This window comes from Mchenga conophoros, linkage group LG23 (assembly GCF_057382185.1).
Source record: "Mchenga conophoros isolate Kocher_MC1m ecotype Shallow Benthic linkage group LG23, M_conophoros_male_GT1.1, whole genome shotgun sequence".
Classification (NCBI taxonomy): Eukaryota; Metazoa; Chordata; class Actinopteri; order Cichliformes; family Cichlidae; genus Mchenga; species Mchenga conophoros.
The window spans coordinates 38,345,790-38,362,966 of NC_140547.1; the positions used below are offsets into that span (position 1 = coordinate 38,345,790).

At 43.5% G+C, this 17,177-nt stretch overlaps 2 protein-coding genes across 2 annotated transcripts in view; both read left to right on the forward strand.

Annotated features, from left to right (window-relative positions):
- LOC146547773 (FERM and PDZ domain-containing protein 4-like) overlaps positions 1 to 11,126 on the forward strand; it is a 43,891-nt gene extending 32,765 nt beyond the window's left edge. The window contains exons 15-16 of the mRNA XM_085264815.1: positions 3,843 to 4,817; positions 6,659 to 11,126. Coding sequence (XP_085120941.1) covers positions 3,843 to 4,817; positions 6,659 to 10,011 — 4,328 coding nt within the window. The 3' untranslated portion in view covers positions 10,012 to 11,126. The remainder of the gene's footprint in view (positions 1 to 3,842; positions 4,818 to 6,658) is intronic.
- Positions 11,127 to 13,484: 2,358 nt separating this feature from the next.
- LOC146547774 (uncharacterized) lies at positions 13,485 to 16,493 on the forward strand. The gene is made up of 6 exons (XM_085264768.1): positions 13,485 to 13,870; positions 14,104 to 14,214; positions 14,385 to 14,515; positions 14,627 to 14,788; positions 14,934 to 15,160; positions 15,737 to 16,493. The coding sequence occupies exons 1-6, from the start codon at positions 13,804 to 13,806 to the stop codon at positions 15,837 to 15,839; spliced, it is 801 nt and encodes a 266-aa protein (XP_085120894.1). The 5' UTR covers positions 13,485 to 13,803; the 3' UTR covers positions 15,840 to 16,493.
- The last annotated feature ends 684 nt before the right edge of the window (positions 16,494 to 17,177 follow it).

A 17,177-nucleotide genomic window follows, 5' to 3' on the forward strand; every position in this document is an offset into this window, starting at 1 on the left:
TTCCCCGTTAATGCCCTACCTGCCCCCCTGGCAACACTTCACTAGATCCGCACCTGCACAGTTACCAGCTGTCAGCTACCTAAAAAAGGATCCTGGGGTTATTTGTCTCTCAGAAACAGTTCATAACTTCCCTTCAACTCATTCATGTCACCTAAAAGGTAAACCTGTTTCTCCATCACCTGTTCAGCTCTCATGATTCAGTAAGGACATCTCCTGGTTTCATCTTCATGTTTCCCTCTCACCAGATAACCAAACCATATCATGACCAGCAGCTTTTGTGCAGCTGTTGCTCCAGCAAACATCAGCTGATACTAGAAATTAATATTAAATAAATTCTAACAACAGCTGATCAAGCTTAAACGTGCTGCTGTTGTTTAGCGCGACATCCGCTGGTTTCCTCTTTCGGCGCAAAGTGAGCGATAAACAAACAAGAGAGAAAAGACGATCAGCTGATCATTGATCAGTTTTCATGATTGAAGTAGAAACGGGAGAGGGAGGGGGAGAATGAAAGAAGAGGCAGCTGTGCAGCAAAGACACAGAATAACTCCAGCTTTGTGCCTTTTTCATTGTAGCTGAATTACGGGACAAACTGTTCCTTTTCACCTCAATACGAAACGCGTAATATTTTCTCTGAATACCAGACGGGACGGTTGGCAACTCTAATAACTTATGAACAAAATAAAGTTCAACATCATTAACTTCATAGCACCCACCCAGCTGTATAGAAACTCCGTCATGCTAGCTAGCACGCAGTACGGAAAAAGTCAGAATAACGAAAATAAACTCCACCTAAACTTGGTTCATATCTGACCCAGAGAGACTGCAGGTCATAACTTCTTACCTGAAGTTCAGTTCACACTTGGACCGGCGGCCGCCTCGGGTCTCTTTTCCTTCTGCGTCCCCTTTCCTTCATCCACCTGCTGGCCTCCACCACTTGCTAATGTTACTGAATCTGTGGAAGCTCCGCGATAGCCACCACACGAAGTAACGAGTAACGACCCTATCTAAATCCCAGTAACGAGTAACGCGTTCCTGGTTTTGGCATAATAACTAGTTACCGTGCTCGTTACCACAATAATAACGTAGTTAATGTAACGCGTTACTTAATAACGCGTTAGTCCCAACACTGATAACAACTAGGGTTGCCAACCGTCCCTTAAAATACGGAATCGTCCCGTATTTCGAAACAAAAGTACACGTCCCGTATTGAGCTAATAAGGGACGCACTTTGTCCCGTAATACAGTGAGAATCAAAAGTAGTCTATAAATGTTTATGGAATTAACACTTTGTTTGAAAACATAATTCCCAGCCCCTCTCCTGCTTTGTGACCAATGAGCTGACAGCACACTTATGACAATTCGAGTATGACAATTCAGATTACCGCTCATCTCATTGGTCGAGGAAAGGTCGCTTGCGGAGAAAATACCGGAAGACAACAGATGACCACAACAAGAAGCATGGCCAACAGGGGAACAAACGCCGACTCTGCGGTGCAAGTCTCGGACGACAGTACACCTAAAGCTGGGCAAACACTGTGCGATTTTTTTCAGTCACGTTATTCAGCTCCTGCTCAAACTGCACGATTGACTCGCAGGGGTTAGAAGTTCGTATGTCACGATGTACTCTCACACTATACCGCCCGATGCTCTGATGCGACCTGAGTGCTCACACTGTGCCTCCATAACATGAAGGTTATAACAGAAAATCTGTCGCGCTCTCTCTCCGTCTTACACTCACACAGACACACCACCACCATCAACTTTGCTAAATTGCTAATGAAAAACATTGATCAGGCAGCTGTGATTGAGCAGCAGTGTAAATCCAACTATTTTCACGGTTGTTGTGGTCGTGATAATTTTGTGATGCCACATCGAAAAGGCTCGGATGAGCTTTCCAAAGTTCTACAAGTTGTGCCTCCATCGCTTGTGTCCAGATCACACGCTGCACAGCCGTGCTGCGCCGTCTTTTTCACCAACGTTTACGTTTGCGCGTGAGCACTGTGAGCGCCTGTGGTGACACCCTCACGAGCGATTGATGATCGGGAGCTGGTCGTGAGGTGTTAATCACTTCTCGTTACCCCACGTATACTACACGACGCACGATGAAGGCCAAAATCGGTCCGATCACTCAAAAATCGGCTCAAAATGGGCCAAAAATCGCACAGTGTGAGCCCAGCATTAGAGCAGCAATGTTTGTTCCCCTCAGAGAAAGGGAAGAATGGGAAAAGGAAAACACCTGGCTGGAAAACGTTAATATGGGCATGTGCAGTGAATATCAGCGCTATGTGGCCAGAAGTGTGATAATATAATTTATTTTGTGTAATAAACAACTGCAAGGATAGATGATTACAACAAATTGATGACTAATACATAAAAGTAATACATAGATGAATAATGATGATGAGTTATGATGCGTAATCATGGGAACAAGCGGGTTTACAAACAGGAGCAGCTGATTAGCATTAGAAAAGCTGAAATAATACCTCAACTGAAGCCAATTGTACTAAATGCACTAAATGTGCACTGTTACAAGAATATTTTTCTTTCTATTGTTTTCTATTATTTTAAGTTAAGCAGGACAGAGTGCTTTTAAAGAAAGATTTACTTATATTCTCAAAAGTTAAGCATGACAGGCTTCTGTTTAAGAAAGAGACCTGTTTTATCGTGTTAATGTTGTCATTTTGAGCTAAAAATAAATGGCTAAATGATCATTTGTTTCACATGTGTTCATATCACAAAGAATAGAATATGCATCTACTTAAATCAACTTCAAGTCAAATGGTTAAAAAAATAATTTCACACACAAAAAAAGAGCTAGAAAATTCACCACACTGGGAAGGGTGAAGACAACTGGGTCGCCCGGCCCTGGCCACGAGGTGTCCCTTATTTATTTTTCAGGGAGTTGGCAACCCTAATAACAACGGCCCGCTTGCATGCGCTACCAAAAATTGTGCTTTGGTGTGTATCTAATGGACGAAAGCCAAACCAGTTCCACACCACTGAAGTTGCACCATTTTAACAAACCAATCCTGGTTCATCTGTTTCGTTCAACAAACCGCTTCTGTCCTTCCCATTCTGAGCGATCGTGGCTCAAGAGTTGGGAGTTCGCCTTGTAATCGGAAGGTTGCCGGTTCTCTTGGACAGTCTCGGTCGTTGTGTCCTTGGGCAAGACACTTCACCTGTTGCCTACTGGTGGTGGTCAGAGGGCCCGGTGGCGCCAGTGTCCGGCAGCCTCGCCTCTGTCAGTGCGCCCCAGGGTGGCTGTGGCTACAATGTAGCTTACCATCACCAGTGTGTGAATGTGTGTGTGAATGGGTGGATGACTGGATATGTAAAGCGCTTTGGGGTCCTTAGGGACTAGTAAAGCGCTATATAAATACAGGCCATTTACCATTCTCCGTTGCCGCCATGCTTTTTCTGCCATGTGCGTATGAAAACAAAGGCACTGCGCAGGCGCGTTTTAACCATATTCCATTGCGATATTTCATTTTCTTATCGCCTAACATTATACCGGTATTACCGTGAATAGGATATGGTATGGTATGATATGGCCCAGCCCTGTCTGTGTGTATGTGACATAATATGGATTACAAGCCATCTGTTTAGGACAAATTGGTGGATATCTAAAGTTTCACTTGAGTAGTAGATGTTGATGGTCTGGAAAAATACTCCACATGAAACTATGAAAACTTGTTGCGAGGTCACACATTTAAAAATTGACGTTTTACAGTGCTGCATAAACCCTGCTTTGAAATAGAGTGCTTAACTGAAACAGGTCTTTAAAGTTGAATCAAAATCAAATACAAAACAGGTAAAGCGATAAAATCTTGTGTTCCTTGCAGGTCAGGAACGTGTCCTGGAGTGGCCTTACAGCACATCTTTTGGGGACAATGAGGAGCCTGGTCAAGTAGAGATCTACAGCAGAGACTCTGAGTACTCAGACAATGGGCAAAGGGAAAACAGCATTTCTCCTTACTTCCACGAACCACCAAACCCTGACAGAGACCTTGAGAACCGAAGGAGTCCGTTGCCCCCTCCTCTGCCTCCAGCTACCAGACACAAAACTCAAGACTCACCTCGGAGCGCCAAAGTGTCATTTATTTTTGAGGGGAACCCACCCCTCAATAAATTTAAGAACTTACGCTATGAAAGACTGTTAGAGAGCCCGGAGGTACCCAACTACGGACCGCCCTACTTGCACAACAACACATACTTTCAGCAACAGGACAGAGAGCCATTTCAGCACGTCTATAGTAACATCATAAGCGAGGAAAGTAGTGAGGAGCTAAGGGAACTAGTTTATCGTGGCAATACAAGCGATCCAGACGAGGATTCTTGTGAAGAAGATTCCACTGGGGGGACGCCAGTGGGTGATGAGACACATGATGGTATCCAAGGGGAGGGCCTACCCACAGCAGCCGGCAAAGCTACCTTTCTCACACTTTCCGGTTCTACGGACGACATTATCGACCTGACGTCGCTGCCTCCTCCCGAGGGCGATGATGGTGTTGACGATGATGAAGACGACACCCTGCTGCAGACACTCAACCTTGCGATCGCAGCACCACCACCAGGCTTTCGCGACAGTTTGGATGAGGACGTTGCACCTGAGGGAAGGCCTCTAAGCACACGTGAAAATGACGATATTCCGGTTTCACTAATCGATGCCATTCCAACGCATGGGGAGGGGGAAGGGAGCAGGGGAGGGGAGAGAGGACTGGAAAATGCGGTCATGAATACACTGCAAGCGCTGCAAGCTCTCTCTGTCTCTGAACAGAAGCCTCCACCACCGCCACCACCCAGCGGTAACAATCCAGGTCTGTTGAATACTAATGCAGCAAAGTAATGTTGATGCCTTTATTTAGCACTGATTTTACAGCACTTTAACTTGACTGAGCCAGTGGTTACCAACTTTTCTTTGTCTTAAATTCTCCCTCCCTAGCTCTGTCAAATGGACTTTAAACTCATTTTAAACTAGATCTGAATTGCTTTCAGCTTACAATTTAGTCTTAACAATTACATATTTAGCAGCTATGGTCTGTAAACTGCCTCAATCATTAACCATAACTACTAGCTTGGTCAACATTGAGTAGCAACTAGTGGAGTAATTCAAACATTAATCCACTAGTTTTAGTTACAGTTCCACCCTAACCTTCAACATCCATTTAAGCTGTTAATTATGTTTACTGATACTTTCAAAAGTGTAACTATTACTTGTTGCTAAAAGTTTCATATGTTCATCTTCCGTTTTAGCTCAGTTTCAACTGCTGGCTACACATTTGCTAATTAAGGTTTTGCAGACAAGTGACCACGTGACATTAACTTGCCCACCATTTTGGATGTGTGACAACCATGATGACACTGTGGGATCAAGCATGTAAGACAGTCGCAAAGGTCTAAAGACTGGTCCAACCCTCTGAAAACCACCAATTATGAGGAAAAAGTTTATATTCTCAACTGGTCACAAGGAGCGGCTGGAAGTTAATGGCAGTCTCTGAGAAAATTATTGCTAAAGTACTAGTCACGCAAGCCTAAAGACTGATCAATGACCTCTTGGCATCCACCTGTCACTAAGGAAAAATGCATATTCCCTAACCAGTTGGCAAAAACAAATATCTAGTTATGTCTTTCTAGGTTCCCAGTCATCTAGGGCATAGTAGTCTTGAGAGCTTGAAAAAGAAGACAACTGGACAGTTTCATTAGTTCTTAAAAATGATGGAGTGTCAACCTTCAGCGACCCCAATATGTTGCCTCAGTGATCTCCATAGGCCACATGATGGATTGGGGCAAGGTCTTGCAGTGGTTTCACCCATAACCCCATGTGATGATACTCATGCCCTTTTTCATACCTCAGCTCATGTGATGACTCATATGATCTACAGTGCTCAGGACTACTTCCAAAGGGGACAACTCCCACTAGGGGTTAAATACCTGAGACTCTACACCATTTTATAGAACTCAGAAAGGTTCTGGGATGAGAGGTGAAACATCTTGTAGAAGTACACTTGCCTTCTTTTTCAAGCTCTCAAGACTTTTAGCTAGGAATTTCGACAGTTAGCCATACCTTGGCTTAAAAATTAAAAATCAATCATATTCCTATTTTCAGACATCTATGTCAATTTCTAGTATATTTAGCTTGCATTTTATTTTTTTAACTATACTTTTAGCTACTACATCAAACTACTTCAACCATTTTCCTTACTTTTTGACCACTATGTATCTATTTACATCATATATCAGTGCAAACTATTTTAAATGTTTTACCATTTGCTTGCTTTTTTTTTCTTTCATATTTAGATTTACGACAATTAATTGCTAACTTTTAATGCTACCTGCCAGTCAGGGCCTTTGTTTAGGAGTCTATGGAGCAGAGTTAGCTGTTAGCCATATCAGGTACATGTGTTGTGCATTGTGCCTGCTAAATAGAATTAACAATATGTTTAGCTTGGTTCTCTGTCACTACTGTCTAAGATTTCATATTAACTGCTACTTCTGCACAAAATTGTTTTGGTGTAGATTCACAAGTTCATTTGGGATTCACTATAAGCTATGGAAAAAAAACCCAAAGATGTTCAGAGTTCTAACTGTCAAAGCTTTCAGCAGCAGATAAATTGAGATTGAATGATCTACATTTAACTTTGTATCTCTTATCACCTAGGTGTTTATATATCTCATGGCTTTAGTCCAGAGTCATCCTCAGACTCTGGTAATGAGACCAACTCCTCAGAGATGACTGAGATCTCTGAACTAGCTGCTACTCACCGACTGAGCGAGAGCCACATGCGTCTTCTGGTGGCCACAAGGGAAGGATACCAACCTTTAATTGAAGAAAAAACTGAATTTCCTGTCTCCCCCAGTACCGGAGGAACAATACAAAAGAAACCTCGCAGTCCAACACGACACCTTCATCCTCCAGCAGTTCCTCCAAGACGGAGCCCTCAATTAAGCACCACATCATCACGGCCGGACAGCTCAGAAGTAAGGCCCCAGACTAATCTCTCAGCCACTCTTCAGCGCCCAAGCTCCACCACACCAGGAGGCAAGCACCATAAAAAATCAGCAGACTCCAGCGGAAAGTATAACACCTTCAGCACAAGGGAAGGATATCGAGGAGAGAGCATTGGGAGCCGCAGCCATCTTGACTTGGACCAGCGCACCTCATTCTGCGAACGAGAAGACAGCCAAAGAAGGCAGGATTCTTTTTTAGCAGAAAACTCTGTAGCCGAGAGCCATGGAGTCAACAGCCTCCCTCGTGATCATCATAGAAGTCCCCGCCCTTCCTCCGTTATCTCTGACCGCTTCTCAGATGTTGTCAACTTGGGGGGCTGTGATGCAGATAACGGAGCTTCAGCTGCTGAGCAAGATGAACATCTAGTTGTAGCATCGTTGCTATCCCCAACCAAAAAATCTAGATCAGGGGGATCAGACCAGGGATCAGACCTACAGAGTGACCATCAGCCCATTTCGAGACAACAGAGTGTGGCCCGGCTGTGTGAATACCATCTAGCAAAAAGGATTTCAAATCTGCAAGGAGAAGCACACAGTTCACTGCAGGGCTCTCTGTGCTCATCACTGGATGCTGGTGGCAGCACGAACAGTAGCGTTTGTGCTACCCCAAATGATTCACCCCTTGGCCCTGGTGCCATTGAATCAAAACACCACCATCTGCAAAGGCACCCGCTTTCTAGTTCCTCCTCCTCGTTACTCAGGGTGTTAAACTATGAAGATAACAAACCCGGAACCCCCTTTGGCACCCCTGCCCAGAGTACTCAGGGAAAAGACCTCCACCCTCATGCAGATCCTGCCCTCCTTCGGAAAATGCTGCCCAATATTCACCAACCTTCCCCTGGGTCAGAACCGGGCCGGCCGTCCTCAGCCACACCATCTAAGCATAAAGACCCTTTAGGAAACAAGCGACTCCAGAATGATCAGCATGCTAAACAACAGGCCTGTCTGAAAGGGCTGAACCAGAAGGAAGGCAGCGAGGCCTACAGGCAATTGATTAACTATCTAACAGTCAGCCAGATGCATCAGGGAGGGAAGTTGCAGAGTGCGGGCATGGGAGGAGGAGTTAAAAAGGACACAAGGCGTTTTATTACTAGCAACCCCCAGCTTGTTGAAATGGCTAAAAATAGGGGAAACACCATCGCTCGCTGCCCGTGTATGCCTTCATCCATATCATCTCCATTCCTCAGCCCAAATGTAGTTAACCCTAATGCTGCTGCCATGCAGGCAGCAAACAAAAATGCACGGTCATACTATTCTGCAACACTTCCTACCAAACTCAAGAGAAGTCCTGATATGCATGCTCAGAGAAGGAATGAGACTTTAGATTTCAGGAAAGCTACTTCTGAGAGGAGGAGCTCCTTTTCTGGCCTAGAAAGTGAGCTAGAGAGGAGTGGTCTGGACCCAGAGCACTTTCTGTCCCTCTATAAGAGAGAGGGCTGTAACAGCCGCGACGGAGGACTTGCTACAGGCGGAAACCGTGAGGGGGGAGGTACCACTAGCCGTCATCCACCTCGATCAAGAAGCCAAGTTAGCAGCAAAGAGGAATGGTTCAGATCAGACCTGAAGTCAAAGCATGCAGTTCGTCAGTCCCGCCCTAACGATTCTCTTTGTTTCTCTGCTGCCCCCGGTGGTCAAAGAGCAGACCTCAACACTATCTCACTAGGAAGGGGAGACCACCCTTCTGCTTTTGTCAGGCAGGCATCAGCTGGTCCAAGAGCTTGCATTACATCTCCAACACCCAATCCTCAGAATCCACCTCCCCCACCACCTCCCCCACCACCTCCTTCTTTTTCCCAGCCTGTTCAAGTCAACACTAGTTCCAGCAATTCAGGATGCACACAGGACCCCAATCATTCTGTCCAGTCCCGGCCGAGTCAGAACCACATTCAGGCTGTCACCCCGACGCTACCACACACAGATCCCTTCAGTAGCCTGCAACGGGGCCGGGAGCTTAAACGGAGCTCTAGCAATGTAACTGCAAGTTCTGGTAGTGTTGAAGCTCTATTTGAGAAGCCCACCCGAAGCCGGAGCCAGCAGCCCCTGTCACTGTCTCTGCCCCCGCAAGGTGACACCAAAGTCCAGCGGAGACCAACTAGGAAGAGGCTCTCCAAGAGCTACTCCCAAGGCTCTGTGTCTTCCCACACCACATGCTGGTCCACAGGCAGTAGGGTAGACAGTAGAAGGGCATCTGTGGCTTTTCCATTGCAGAAAGATGCGAAACAAATGAAGGGCTCTCAAAAACTGGACACAAGTCCCTGGAGATGTAATGGGCCCTTTAGTTACTGTTTCTTTAAACGTAAGAGTGAGGGCGAAGAGGATGAGATCGAATGGGAGAGGCCCAGACGAAGTCGCAGTGGACCTGATTTCGAGGATAACGGTGCTGCTTCAGCCATATTCCCCTGCGGTTCCGCACTGGACGCTGCTGGCGAGCAGCTGTATGGCGAGGTCCTTAATAACATGAGCTTCAGTGACCGACTGGCACGAATCAACGCCCTCAAAGACCACATGTACGGTTTCCCTTCCGGCTTCACTGATGCCCGCCGTGATGCCAGCGAGCTCATCGCATTAGTGAGATCCAGCATAGGTCGCTGTGAGCGCGGCATCCAGATGCCTAACCAGGATGTATCACAGTATAAACAGCTCCTCTCCGTTGAGTCAAAAGAATTAGGCCGGGCGTGCCGGAGGATGGCACAGGCCCACAGCAGTCCAGAGGAAATGCTGCTAGCCGTGACTTGTAGCTTTCAGGTGCTTTGTTGTCTCTGCGAAGCTTGCATGTGTCTGGTTAGGGGACTCGGAGCCTCAGCCTCACACCAACAGAGAGAAGTCGTGGCAAAGGTTGACGAGGTTGTTATGAACTATATCTGTTTGCTCAAAGCAGCTGAGGCTGCCACTGTTGGAGCGCCAGGGGAGCACAGCATGAAAGCCCTGGTCCGCCACTCTAGTACCATGTCAGCCATTGCTAACGCACTCACCCGCTCCCTTAAAACGCTGCTTAGCAAGTAGAGGCTACTCCTTATAATTTATAGTGTGGCCTCTGCTGTCAGCGGGAGTATGTCTTTAAGCGTCTTGTCGTCTTTGAGTCAGCTGTAAGAGTCATGTATTTTTCATAAAGGTTTAGAGCTGTCTCCATATCAAAGTTTAAAAAGCAAAAGGCAGGAGTTAGACTAAACATTAAAGTTACATAACATTTACAATGAATAGATGTATAAGATGCTTAAAGAGTCCTCTGACTGCACTTGCTTTTTTTCTGATGACAATATTGTAATGCATATTTACAAAGCCATACTGTCACAGACCTTTGTAATATGATATGTACCTAATAGAAATTATACCCTTTTAAGTGTGCATTATGTAAGTTATTTAGAAAATGTGTATATAATGTACATAATTAATTATCAAATTTACTGTAGCAGTTTCAAGAAGCCATCGAGTATTCAGTTTAACCCTCTCAGGCTCAGATTAAACTTTTTGTTGCTAATGCACAACCAAGTCCTGCAGTGGTACATCTGAGTAAAAAAAAACTCATAAAATATGTATGTGGGGTAATCAGGTTGTTAGTTTTTAAATGTTGCAAATCAGCAACGCCTGCCTGGAGAGGGTTAATTTGCTTTGATACTGTGCAGGGCTAGGGGTGACTTCACTTTCAGTTCAATCAGTTCACGAGCAGCAGTTTTACAATAACTGTATTTATTTTAAAAGAAAATGTACCTCTAGACATGTAAGTAAAAAAACAAGTTTCATTGTCAGTCCAGTGAGGAAGCGGTATAGTTATATTTAAATGCTCTAAAATGACTGTGTAACAGTGAGCTGATTTTAACAGATTACATTATGATGCTTGTTTTTCTTTCTTTGGTTTTTGTTTATTTTACAAGATGACTGGAAAATTCAGTAAAAGTGTTGAACATACAGGTTACACTAAACATTGCACTTCATTCACACAACCACTTTGTATTCTACCACTAATCTACTACCACTTAGATTATTTTGCTATATATATATTTAAAAAAAGAAATATATAATTTCCCCCAACATCAAATATAAACTTTGCTAAACTTTTGCTAACTTAGCAAAAGTTTAGCAAAGTTTATATTTGATGTTGGGGGAACATCAACATCAACATACACACACATATATATATATATATATATATATAGATATATATATATATATATATATATATATATATAACTTAGCAAAGTTTAAAGGCATATTTCAGAGTGAACACACTGTGTGGATTATATCCGATTACTTTTTTAGTTTGTTTTTTTATTACCATCGCTTTTGGAATGAGTTTTGTGCGTGAATGATTTACTAAACCACGCTGTGTATCAAGATGTGGTTATGTCTCTCAACAAAGAAGAAATCACTGCTTTTTTTCAGCAACCCACCAACCAACCTATTAAAAGATATTTTGCAGAAAAACTTGTCTTATTCCATGCAGCTTTGGTTTGAATGAGTTACTACAACATGCAATCATGCTGTGATTTGTTTTGTAAAGTTTGCCATCCTAAAATCAACAGCCATTTATTTTAATGTCTGTTTCATAAAAGGTACTGTCTGTCAGTTTACATGCGATTTATTGGGGGATATATTAAAATACCCCCCTTTTTAAACTGACAGTGAAATGTGAATCTATTTAAACTAATGTCTAGTGTAAAACTACTCATTTTCCTGATATTTCTCTCACACAGTGGAAATTTTAAGTTGTCTTTTCACAGTAATATTTCAGTCTTTATATCAGTTGAGGAGGTATGGATTGGGTGTTAAAGCACATTGCTATATATTACAGGTAATTTGACATACATGCATCAACAATCAACTGGTACAGACAGGAGAGGATGCTAGGGATAGGGTGAATGGATGCAGATGGCTTGCTGTGTTTACCCTTAAGGGGAGGAGCCAAAAGAAGAAGAGGAGTGTTATCTTAATGCATGCTCAATCATCCAGGTAAGTAAATCTCCAAAAGTTGATTCTGTTCCAGGGAGGAACGCTGGTTTGAGCAGGGAGTCAAGGAGGCCATTTACGTGAAAAGGGAAAGACCATCTCTGAATCGAGGAGGGGGCTTAAGAGTACATCTTTTGCCATCTTGCAATGCTGTGATTGCAGCAATTCCCCCACTCTCTGTGAATGGTATTCATGGCCATTGATCAGTGGGCTTTGATCAGTGGGCTTTGATCAGTGGTTGTTTATCAATGGTCATGAGAATTTGCCCATTGTTCCTTCAGTGGTGCTAGTTTCAGTCATTATGCAAATGTACTGTTTATAAGATTGGGGAAACCTGCAGTCAGCTGAGACTGACGAAGTCACTTGGATGAGTGACGAAACGTTTCTCCCACTGAAAACACTACATCCAGATGAATAGAATCAACTCGGGAGAAGAGGAGAGATAGTGTCATCCTGCTGAGACAGACGGACCTTCCAGCAGAGAACCCAGGTTAATGTGCCTGCAGTATCCTTCTAGTCCACTTTGACTTTGGTCAAAAGCAGCCTAGTAGCATTAAAATGAAAAGATATCCAAGTATAGTTTAGCTAGTTTTAAAACTACAAATCTGGCGATTTGTAACTGTAACTGTAAGGTAAGAAATTAAGTATCTAACTACTTCTGACAATCATACACAATCCTAAATGAAGAGATCTCTGCTAACCAAGTGTCTCTATTAGAACCCCATAGCAGCAGCTGGTGTTATCGGTACTGACCCATAAATGGAAATTAAAAAGTAAAGAAGAGACAGGAGAAACACCCGTCAAACATATGGTGAGCGTTGACCCCAATTGTTGCATAGTTTGTCCACCAGAGGTCACTCTGCAACTTCCTAGTTGGTAATACAAGTTTGTAATACTACAAAAACAACAACCAGGCGATCAGTATGTAAATAACTACAGATAAAGAACAGTCGGGAAATCTACTTGTGTTTTGTGTATTGGAAAGAAAAAGAAAATCGGCCAATATATGGGAGTATCCAATTTTTAAATCACCAAATATCGGCATTGATGTCAGCCTTAAAAACCCTATTTTGTTTGTACTATAGTCTCTGTAACCCTATGTCTGTGTGTAAGAGAAGAGATATGACATTTAAAAATACCAATAATAATAATAACCAAATGGAAGTTCGGGGTCGCCATGCAAAACTATCCCCATATCAAATGTTCGAATCTGCAAGATTCTTACAGGCCTACAAGTAAGCATTGCCTCACATATGCTATATGTACTGCACTTCCTCTCTCCGTCCATGGCAGAGATGTATCATGCACGCGGGTCTCAAGCCATGCAGTTTACTACCTAAAGGGCTCTGGGTTCAGCCACAGCTGGCTGTTCGTTCACGTGATGTTTTCCCCAAGAGCCAAAGAGAAGTAGAGAAGAGTACGTGCAGGACGGAGAAGTATGTTTAATTTGCATACTGGGCGCCTGTTCTGAGCATGTCGTGACGTCTAACCAATCAGGTCAGCGAATCCCACAAACCACGCCCGCGCGGTAACTCGTGTCGCGCGCTTCACAATCAGCATTGTACTAGTGTGCAAGTGAAAGAACCAAAAGTTACAAGCGTCTTTTTGTCACCGTTTCAGCAGGTTTACCTGACAGGAGGACTTTTTGTGTAGCAAGTTAAACTCAGGCAGAGTTCAAAGAACTGCGAGGACGTCTTCGGAACAAGCTCGTGGCTGCCGAGTTTAAACTGCTACCAGCGTGGAGAAGTTATTGTTCGCCACTCCGTGGGGTTTAAATTTCGGCTAACAGAAGCGCCCCAGGCCGAAGCAGGTTGTAAGCCCCGAGTGTTATAAACCGTAAGTTAAGTCGCAATGGCAGCTGTGTGCCAGCCACGACGGGCCTTGGCGGAAATACCTGCTCCACAGCCCAAAATTGCCGGTGAGTTTTTAGCTTTTCATTTAACATGTGTAACTTGTTGTTTGGAGAGAGGCGCCACCCTGCTCGAGCTATCGAGGCGCTCGCGCCCACTACATGTCGATAACAGCGCCAAATTTGAAAAAACAAAAAAAACAATTAAAAGTATTTCTGGTAGTTTCGTATCATGCTGTGAGTGTAAAATTATGTTAAATATTTTAACAATGCAACTTTTAAAAATATTAAATTCTTTACAGCTCGAATGAGGAGGTCCTACTTGGAAATATTAAGTTCACGTATGGTCCCGACCCCGTCCCCACTTCCAAGAGGAAGAAACACAGCCGCAAGCACAAAGCGTATGCAGTCATGTAAGTTACGCTGTTAACCTTAAGTTAATTGTAGCTATACTTGCTGAGCTGATATGCGGTTGATTTTGTGATCTGACCTTATTGGAAGCTACATGGCAAAAAACAAAACGCGCTTGATATTAGAAAGGGAGTTAAGGGCTAACTTTGCTTGGTGTTCCCTGGTTTTGCAGTGGACTTGGCAGTTGGTGGAGCGTGGAGAGGAAGGCTAGAGGAGCAGTGTGAGAAGATGGATGAGCACCACACACCGCTCTCCAAACAGCAGCTTGTGCAGCTCATTAGATCCCTCATCTTGGTCGAACAGGTATTCATCAGTGGACAATTGAGCTTATAGTAAAGCTAATGCGGCAGTGTTTTTGAAGAAACGCTGCGATTGACATAATTTAACAAGGCGTGCATTCCTGTTGTACCCTAGAGCCAAGAGCCCAGGGTCATGGCATCAGACCTGAAGTATCTACAGGAAGACCTGCAGCTAAAGAAGGCCAATGTTTACAGGTCCATACCTTACTCACGGTTTGGATCCAACAGGGACGCTCACTGTTACAGAAAGGCATACCCTCACCTGGTGGCATTCAAAGTGAGTCTTTGTCATGCACAGTTGTGTTTTTAGGCCTTTAAAAGTAGGTTCTTTAAGGCTGCTATTTGTGTCCAGTGGAGATCTCCTTTTGCTATTCTTAAGTACATTTATGTCACATTAAACACCTCCTCGTCTTCCACCTCAGGTTTCGTGTCAGGAGTGGGGCCAAGTTCTGCTGAGGAACAAAGATTGGGACGCCGTGTTGGAGCACTCACTGATGGCATGGCGTTACACCAGTGAGCTGCCGCAGTGGGACACTGCGAGCCACAACGCCCTTCGAGAGCAGTGTTACAGCATCCTGGTGGCTCACAGCCTCACCGCTCTCCAGCACTATTCCCCCGAACCCAACAGAGGACGCGAGCTGCTCAGAAGGTAACACTCATTTTGCTCTGATGCGGGATGCCACGGCACCCACCCGCCCCCTTGTAGTGAGGTTTAGGCAGAGGATTGCACTATAAACACCTCAGTTTGGTTAGAACATAATACTTGTACATGCATGTGGGTGGTGTTTATATACACCAACGGCTTTCCGCAACCTCTCTGCTGATGGGCTGGCAACAAACTATTGACTTGAATATCAAGTTTAAGCAAAGCATCATGGACATCCTACTGAAGTCTGTCACCTGTTGAGTGCAAGTTTACACACCTTTCAACACCGATTCACAGATCACGAATGTGTTTGCCTCTCCACTTTCTTCCATGCGCCTGTCAGTCATTTTAGCAGCTAAAGTGAATTGAGCTTCACTTTGTGTTCTGAGGTTGTTGCTAACATTTGCTAACATTGGCACTGTGTAGACTCTAAATAAACTTGGTGCAAAAAAGCTTTTATTTATAATTTAAGATTATTTAAGAGCAAAAAATAATATATAACAGGGAGTTATTAGTGCAAGTGTGACTAGATGTTTTTCAATCAACCCTAACAGATGGCTCTAATCTTTTTGTCTCTAGAATGAAGATGGCTCAGCTGTATAGCCAGTCAATTGTTCCCTGCATACAGGAGTTGCAGAGGATAATGGAATGTCTCGATGACTCATCCATGGATACAAAATGAAAGGAGAAACTGGCAAAAGAGTGCAAACTGTGGATGACCAAAAAAAAAAAAGTGCTTTATGTGTGGTGATGGGCCAGAAACATTGAACACATTAGTGTTTGTGTTAAACCACTACAATATTCTTCCAAAGGGCACGGTGGCAAGTGCAAAATGAACAAAATGAATAATGCCGGTTTCAAAGGGTAATAAATAATACTTCCTAAATGGCTGAAAATGGCATTTTAACAGCATGTGGAAAGTGTTATTTTAAGAGTTGTTGCACTGCACAATGGCAGAGTATTAATTAATGTAACAGTTTGTTCATACATTACCAGCCTATATGAAAATGGAGAAGGAGCATTTACATTCCGAAAAGCATCCACTTGGTGCTTACTGTTAAAATGTTTGTATACTTTTAGACATCATATAGTTTCATCTGTGTCGAGGGCTTAAATATAAAAAGTATGAAATTTCCCCTGCTTGTTGTTTTTGCAGGGTAGTGTATATATGTTCTTGTTACTGTTTACATTACTTGAAGCTGTGGCCTTTGTCTTAGACTATAGTAATCTATCTTGTGTGTACAGATACTCATCTGTCAATGATTGCACTGTTGTTTGTCCTGAAAACTTGAACAATTTTGATAAGACTCCTAATTTAATTAAAGACGTTCTTTAAACTGCACTCATGTGTCTTTGTTTTGTGCGAGTGCTTTGCATGCATGCCAAGCACTGTGAACCTAGACGATCTGAGGACAGTGCTGTTTTCATGTAGGAACTCTAAAGTTTCTAAGTGTGGTGTGTTTTGTTTTTTTTGTTTCTTTTGGGTTTTTTTTGTTTTGTTTTGGGGGTTCCCCCCCCCCAACCTCTCTGTTTCTATGCCCACAGTTTTATCTGAAATGGATCATAGGCTGTGGCTTGTAGGCTCCGAGAGTTGATTTGTATTGTTCAGTTTGTAAAGTTGATTGGAAACAGTTTCTCAAAGATAGGCCATTATAGAATTAATTGACCAATAAGTTGATCGTAAGTCTATCTTGGCAGTGTCAGAGTTGTCGTGCTCTTTGAGTTCCCATTTTGTACCACTAGGTGGAGCCCATGTAGCACGATTCTCCACAGGTGTTTGTGTTTCCAGAGTCAGGCTTGTGACTTCAGAGGAGAGGCAATATTAATGCCACTGGAGAAACAGCTGTTGCCATGGCACTCTGTAAAGTGAATATTAAATAATTTTAAATGCTATTTACGGTTTGAGATAATGAATGGGCGGATGATAGGGTGAGAGGCTGCTGGATGACAAGCAGACTTCCTGCTGCAGCAATGTTATTTCTGTTTGGAGAGTTGGATCTCCTGTTATATCTTCAGCTTT

Coding starts and splice junctions, on each gene's coding strand:
- LOC146547774 (XM_085264768.1), top strand. CDS start 13,804: ATGGCAGCTGTGTGCCAGCCACGACGGGCCTTGGCGGAAATACCTGCT. Junction 13,871..14,103: donor TCCACAGCCCAAAATTGCCG/GTGAGTTTTTAG, acceptor AATTCTTTACAG/CTCGAATGAGGAGGTCCTAC. Junction 14,789..14,933: donor CTCACCTGGTGGCATTCAAA/GTGAGTCTTTGT, acceptor CTTCCACCTCAG/GTTTCGTGTCAGGAGTGGGG.